Source organism: Phyllostomus discolor, chromosome 1 (assembly GCF_004126475.2).
Source record: "Phyllostomus discolor isolate MPI-MPIP mPhyDis1 chromosome 1, mPhyDis1.pri.v3, whole genome shotgun sequence".
Classification (NCBI taxonomy): Eukaryota; Metazoa; Chordata; class Mammalia; order Chiroptera; family Phyllostomidae; genus Phyllostomus; species Phyllostomus discolor.
In genome coordinates this window covers 144009515-144017463 of record NC_040903.2, presented here as the reverse complement: position 1 = coordinate 144017463, position 7949 = coordinate 144009515, and the positions used below count along the sequence as shown (strand labels likewise).

Below are 7949 nucleotides of genomic sequence, written 5' to 3'. Positions count from 1 at the left end.
TTATGTTGTATCCTTCTGACCAGTTCCATGGGGAGTACAGGTGTTAATTCTGGCAAAGTGGATGCTGTGGTGCTAAAGGCCAAAAGGGACAGGAAAAGAAGTGCTTCTGATAACACAGAAGAGTTTGGTTTGCACTGACCTGAACCATAGGCCTAGATGGTGCCAGTCAAGCATCCCAGGCAGTATTTGTGCACCAAGAATTCAGACTAAGAGTTCAGTTCAAAACAGACATCTTTCTAGTTCCTTGGAGCTAAGAAGGAAGAGAATGACACTTGGTGCAGAAAGAGAGAGCCCCACTTTATAGTCAGGCTAATTTTTCATTGTGAGAAACAAGAACCTTGAAAAAGCTCAACAAAAAGGGATTTGATTTATGGGTACAGGAAACCTCATCAAACACAGAAATAGGAAATAAAACTCTGCCAGCTCCCTGGCCTGGGAAGTCATTAGAGAAGAGGGCCCTTCACTCTGTGTCTCTGCAGCTGAGAGGGCTCTCATCTCTTTCTTCTCAGTTTTGCTCTCCACACCAACTCCATTCTCTTCAATAGCCAGACTGGTTTCCTCTAATTACTTAGAAGTTCATACATGGCCACAAAGTGGCCAGTCCAGGCACCGAGCCTACTTGAGTTTCCATGGGGAGTATCACTGTTGTCTGGTACAGTCTCCAAATCTCTTGGTTCAAGCTCTCAAAAAGAGACATCTGTTTGCACTATTTATCTGTCCCAGCCAAGCCACACAGGTTATACACAGATCCCTGGTCAGGCAATGGATTGTGCCTTCAGATCATCCATCCATAGGTCCATCACCGGAGGCTGAAGGAACAGGGTTATGTCTTACATAAGAATGTGAGCATGTTGGATATTATAAATATGTACTATTATAGGAAGCAGTATTATTAAATAACACAGACTACATATACCCACCACAATTATTACAAATGTCCACTGAAGAAAAACAATGGATCGTAGGATATGTCAGTTGACTAGAGAATAAAGCTTATTCCTAGAAAGATTCCTAGAGAAGATGAAGGAAAGAGGGTCCATGGGGAAGGGACCAGGAAGGACTTTGTGCCGGCTAGTAGAAGAGTTGTGTTCAGCAGAAAATGGGGCCAAACATGTTAGGACTTAAAAAGGACACAGGCTGCTAGGCTTTTCTGTAGTTCTCAGAACATTCAGTGTGGATGAATCTAGAGGTCATCAAGTTCAGCCCTTACACACTTCAAATGAGAGGGCTGAGGGTCAGAGTGGCTGGTGACACAGGGACACAGCTGTGGCCACAGAGTTCAAGTTAGAACCAAATCCCTGTCTCCAAGCTCAGCCTTCTTTCTACTATAGACCATTCAGAATCCCTTAGCTGGCTCATCCCTTTGCTAAGGCAAGTCCTATCTTTCTGTTACTGGGGATTTATTCATTGCATACATGGTGGCAAAGAGGTAGAGGGACTAGTCCCCCCCTTATTGGTCTTTGTAAGAGGACAATTTGCTCCTCAGCATTGTCATTATTCTCTTTTCTAAAACTGCTTGAACCCTGGCCCACACATCCTTGAGCACCCCCAACACTGTCATTCCTCAGAGTATATATACAGGGGCTGAAGAATGGAGTCACAACACTGCTCAGTACTGAAGGGATCTTGTTGACCTCGAGATATTCTTTCTGGGAGGGTGTCACATAGATAAACACTGTGATGCCACCAGAAACTGTCAGGTGGGAAGCACAGGTGTTAAAGGCCTTCTTCCTTCCACTTGAGGAAGGGATGCGCACTATTATCAAGATGATGTACATATAGGAATAGGCCACCAGGACTATGCAGCAGAGGATGATGGTGGACGAAAGCATAAATTCCATCAGCTCAGTGGCAGTGGTGTCTGCACAGGCCACAGCCAGCAAGGGCCCACTGTCACAGAAGAAGTGGTTAATAAGGTTGGAGCTACAGAAGAGCAGCTGGGAGATGAGGATGGTTGGAAAGAGCACAGACAGGAAGCCTCCCACCCATGAGAACACAACGGTCCCAATGCAGACAGAAGCCTCATGATGATGGTGTAGTGCAGCGGGTAGCAGACAGCTGTGTAGCGATCATACGACATGACTGTCAGCAGGAGAAACTCTACTGTGCCCAGGAAGAAGTAGAAATAGCACTGGGTGATACACCCAGCAAAGGAGATGGTTTTATCCCCAGCTACTAAGTTGGCCAACACTTTTGGAGAAATGACTGAGGTGAAGAGGATGTCCAGGATAGAGAGGCTGCACAGGAAGAAGTACATCGGGGTGTGGAGGTGGGAGTAGGACAGCACAGTGGAGATGATGAGCAGGTTCCCCAGGAGGGTCAACAGGAATGTGGGCAGCAGCAGCACCAGGAACAGCAGCTCCACCTGCCTGCTGAGGGGAAATCCCAGCAAAACAAACTCCCCCACGGTGGCAGTCTGATTCGCCATGGGCCTGGGCAGAAGAGCTCGGTTGCTCTGACGGAACAAAAGGAGAAGGTGCTCCGGAGAGCACTCAAGGTACAAAACCCTGTGGCTACTCACTAGAAAAATACAAACATAAAGTGTGTTAATCCATACTAGATATGTAATACAAAGTTAACTTATTTAAATCATTTGCCTACCAAATTGAAACTTTTTTAAGTGATGATGTTCTTTGTTAACAAAGTTGTCTGCCTTGAGACCTACCACACAGTTCATTAAAACTTTCTAAAAAATAATATAGCAATTTGTATCAAAATCCTTAAAACTGAGCAAATCCTTAGACTCAGAAATCCATCAGAAAGGAATAGTCATGGATGTGTTAAAAGATTTTGTTATACTATTCATCACAGAATTACTTATAATGATGAAAATTTGGCAACAACTTAACTATACAGAAATGAGGGATGATAAATAAATTATGATACATCCAAAGAGTAATGTATCATGCAGCCATTAAGGTTATATTTTACTAGATTATGTAAATGACACATTTTATGCAACAACAAATAGTCATGATGTATTATTATTATTAAGTTTTTAAAGCAAATTATAAACTGGTAATAAACTGGTAGGATTACATAACATGTGATCCTACTTTGGGGGTAAAATGTAAATCAGCAAAGGTCCTACAATAATCAGGACATTGCTGAAAAAGAAAAAACTGGGGGAGACTTGCCCTGGTAGAGAGCAGGACATAAAAATAACGTAATTAAGTCAAGATGGTATTGGCACAAATACACACAAACTGACCAACAGAACCAAAGAGAGCCAGGAAACAGACCCACACAAATGTGAAACAGTGATGCATGTCAGAGGTGAAGGAAAGTGGCAGTGCTGATGGTCCACATGGGAAAAAGTGACATTGGATTCCCTACCTCATATCAGACATTAACATCCACTCTAAATGGGTAAAAAAATTAAGTGCAAAAATGAAAACTTTTAGGAGAAAATATAAGAGAATGTTGTTTTGGGCCTTAAGGTAAAAAAAACTGATTAAAGATCTGAAAAGTGCTAAACAAAAAAGAAAATAATGATAAATTAAGAACTAATTTTAAATTAACATTAATTTTATAATAATTTTATATTTAACATAATTTTACATTTATTTTAAATTTATGTTAATTTGTTATGAAAATAATTTTAAATTTAATATTAAATTTAAGAATTTCTGTTTATATTAAAAGACCCCAAAATAAGCTAAAAGGCCAATTACAAATGGGAAAAACATATTTGTGACACAGATAATGGACAAGTGTTTATCTGTAATATATAATCAATATATTGATTCTTACAAAGCCATAGTAAAAAGCAATCCAGTAAAAAAAAATAGGCCAAGCAAAAGATCTGAATTCTATTAAAGAGGAACAAAGTATAGCCAATAAAGACACAAAAAGATACTCGATATCATTAGTCATTAGGGAAATGCATATTAAGACAATACCAAGGTAACATTTTATACCCACTATATTGTAAAACAAGAGAAATGTGACAATAACAAGTGTTGGGAGAACACAGGCCCAAATAAATTCTTTTACACTGCTGGTGGGAGTGTAAGTTTGTATAATTATGTACTTTGGAAAGTAATTTTGTCATTACTTTGTAAAAGTGAACATTCATATGATCTGTAACCCAGTAATTTTCCTTCTAGGTAAAGAAACTTGTACATATGCACCAGAAGACAAGCAAGAATATTCACAGTAGAAAGAGAAAGGAAGGGAGAAAGGGAGGGAGGGAGGGAAGGAAAGGGAAGACAGACCGATGTCTGCCCAAAAGCAAGAAAAGAAACAAATAGTGGTTAGACCGCATGATGGAACATTAGACAACAATGAAATGAATGAACTGCAGCTCAATCAACAGTAGGGATGAATCTCAGAAACGTTAGAGAAAAGGCAATCCCAAGGGGTACACACAGTAAGATTTTTTAAATTTAAGCTTAAAAACAAACAAAACTAAATAATATATTGTATAGGCATTGCAAAGTGTAATAAAATATGATTTTTTAGAAAAGGGGGAATGATAATCACAAAATTTGGAACAGGGGTTACCTCTGGGGTGGGGAGGCAGGGCATGGGCTAGGGGAGGAATCAGTATTAGTAATTATCCATTTTGGATAATTTGGGTGATGGGCTCAGTGGTGTCAAATATATCATTAAGCTTTATAATATAGATGTTGGTAAACATTAAATATATTCTTTAACAGGTGCCAAAATTTATACTTAAAAAGATAATAAAGAAAATGTATGCCAAAGTGGTAGGAGTGGTCATTACTCAATGGTAGGACTCCAGGCGTTCACTACTTTCTTCTTCATTGCCTGTATTTTCTGTATTTTTCACAAGGAACTAGTGTTTCTTTTATATTAAAAAAAGTTAGAGTTGTCTGAAGAAGAAACATATATACAGATTATCGACTGAGCACAGATGTGGTTATGAGGGTGAGGGGGACGTACATGAGCAGGCACACGTTCAGTGCTGGCTGTGACAGGGTCTGTGATTGCCATGAGTCTTCAGAGGTGGTAGGAAAATACTTGCCCTGAATAGCTCTTGGTCTTAAAAAATGTGAAGGAACCTGAGTTCAGGGAAATTACAAATGAAGAAAAAAGGAAAAACAAGCAAAGTTGCTTTCACAGGACATTGACCTTGGGCCATTAGGTCAGAAAGCAAACCAAATGTCAAGGGAACAGATTCCAGGGACAAGTTAAATGGGCTCAGATAACCATAAAAGGTTGGCATGGACATGTGATAGAAGGAGCCATGTTCTTACTAGTGACCAAGGGGTCTATGGACTGGACCAGGAAACAGAAGAAGAAATTTGTAAAGGAAGAAGACTAAAAATCCTGAGGACTGAGTTAACCTCCACCAGTCTCAAATGAATCAGAATTCTATATCAGCCATTTCTGCATGATACTGTCCCCAGGACCTGCCCCACCTCAGCACAGTGATGTCATGCATGCAGTCTCTCCTGCCAGCTTACTGTGTCTGTGTTTATTTTTGGAAGCTTTCCTGAGATACAATTCACATTCAATCCACCCATTTAAAGCATACAAATCAATAGCTTTTAATATATTTTTTAATCAACTCCCTCCAACTTCTGACAACTATTAACCTACTTTCTGAGTCTGTAGATTTGCCTAGTCTGGACATTTCATATAAACAGATCATATAATATGTGGTATTATATGTCTGACTTCTTTCACTTACCATAATGTTTTCAAGGTTCATCCATGTTATAGCATGGGTCATTGATGGAAATCTTGAAGAAGGAATGTAGTGAGGGCAAAGGCCATGGCCCTAGGGAGAAGCTCTGACCCCTGGGCTTAGGAGACAGTTGCTCACACACACATGGCAATTATTGCCAGCAGATCTATTCAAACTCTACAAAATTAAGAATGATAACAGGGAGTGAACCTGGGCTTTGCCACCAAATTTAGAAATGCTCAGATGAAGAAAGGAACAAGACAAGTCATTTAACTCTCAGACTACATCTTTGCAGGAACTGCAACTGCACCCAATGGAAAATCACTCCTTTATGTCTAAAATATCATTCCTTGATATCTAAAATATCAAGAAGTGTAATGAAGGTCACGATACACGCCTTAGATTAGAAGAGGAACTCTGCCCTCTAGGCAGCCCAGGAAAGCCACGCTCACCTCAACTGGAGGTCCCTCAGCTGTTGGTTCAGTCTGCTCATCTGGGCTTTGCTGCCACCTAGGACCTTCTATAGTAATTATCTTGATGAAAAGCCACCTTGACAGTGAGCTCTATCCACATTAGATTAGCAGCTCTGACAGGTGAAATGAACCCTTCCTAGCTCATGTAGATTTCTGCTCCATTGAGAAGTCTTCCCTGATGAGCATGCACATAGTGCAGACAACTGAAAGGTCTAGCCTGTTGAATATTTATGCTGCTCAGGAAGATATAGGATATAGCACCCACTCCAGCACTGGGGAGCCCATGAATCCTCTGGGGCTCTTACCCCAAGCAGATGAAGAAGTGGCCTTCAGTTTAGCTAAGCCATCCATTAGCTTAACATCCAGCTAAGCCAGGCACCAACTGGAGCCTCCCATGCTGTCTACACAGCCTGACCAGGCTGGGGTGGGGTGGGGGTGGGGAAGGGCCTTTCCACCAAGCTACAGGATGATACTTTGACCCCTCTCCTGCTACTATCTTCCCTGCTGTCTCTCCAGTCCTGCTCAGCACCTGCAGCCCAGTGTTCATTGCCTCTTGATTCTGTGGCAACTTGGAAATGAAACACTGTGCTCACCTGATAGGCAACAATTACCATCTTGCTCTTCTCATTTATTCTTCTTCTGTCCCCTCAATCCATCATGTACCATCTACCCATGCGATTTTTTCAGGGACTGGCAGGCCAAGTGTCCCAGGGCTAAATTTCTTCTAGGGTGAATGAAAAACAGTCAAAAATGTTGGAAAAGGAGCCCTGATCAGGTGACTTAGTTGGTTGGAGCATCATGATCCCCTGTCAAGGCACAAACCAGTTTGGTCCTCAGTCAGGGTGTGTGTGAGAGGCAACTGATTAATGTTTCTCTCTCTTTCTCTTTCTCTCTCTCTCATCAATAAATATATCCTCAGGTGAGGATTTTTAAAAACTCTTGAAAAAGGAATATAGTCCATTGAGAAGACTTGGAGCAAGGACACCTGGTTTCAAGTGCTACCTCTTATCACCCTTAAGATTGGACAAACCACCTTATCTTCCTGGACATCCACACATGAATCTTCACTTGACAAACAGAGATAATGTTCTTTTCTCCAATCCTTCTCACAGACTGGTTAAGAAGCTCAAAATGGAAAATAAAATAGTTCATACAAGTATCCTAGGAAATTGTGAACCATCATATCAAGCGTTGCTGTTATTTCAAGAAGCTCTGCTATTCTATGATTTGGGCAAAGAACAAATCCTGTTTTCCTTGTTCCTACTGAGACATTGGCCACCCCACCCTGGAACACTGTCACTTCTGCCCTGGGATACATCTTGTCAGGTCACAATTTTGCCTCAATTTTGTTCTCCTTGAACAGCATATCTGGTTGTCTGCAAAGAGGGAAGGCAAAGGGAAAATTCTCTACGTGAGAATTTTGTTAACCCTCTTAGCCTAGGATTTCCAGATTGAAGAACATACTCCCCTGTCTCCCACATTCCACAGAAAGGTCAGCAATACTCAGAGCAATACTCGCAGAGGGGGACTCAGCAATACTCACACCAGCCTAGATGAGACCAACTGGCCATCTCCAGCATGCCCTGCCCACACAGCAGTCTGGGCGTAGGCATAGTAACATTGAGGCTTCTACTGCCTGGGAACTGACTGGGAACTCTCAGGGCTGAAAGTGACAATACTATGGAAGAGTTGCACTTTTGGATCCCATGATTGGACCTCCACTGGGGCGGGGTGGGGCAGAGGAGGCAGGATTGGCTCAGGTGAGAGCATACACTTTCAGAGAAGGATCCAATCATGGGGAGTCCTCAGGGGCACAATTT

The 7949-nt window shown here is 41.5% G+C and overlaps 1 protein-coding gene across 1 annotated transcript; it reads right to left on the bottom strand.

The window, feature by feature from the left end:
* Positions 1–1114: 1114 nt before the first annotated feature.
* On the bottom strand, positions 1115–2428 carry LOC114492090 (olfactory receptor 6J1). The gene is given in 3 exon segments (XM_028506289.2): positions 1115–1550; positions 1552–2020; positions 2023–2428. Coding segments are annotated over 3 exon segments (975 nt in total). The 3' UTR covers positions 1115–1450.
* Positions 2429–7949: the final 5521 nt, after the last annotated feature.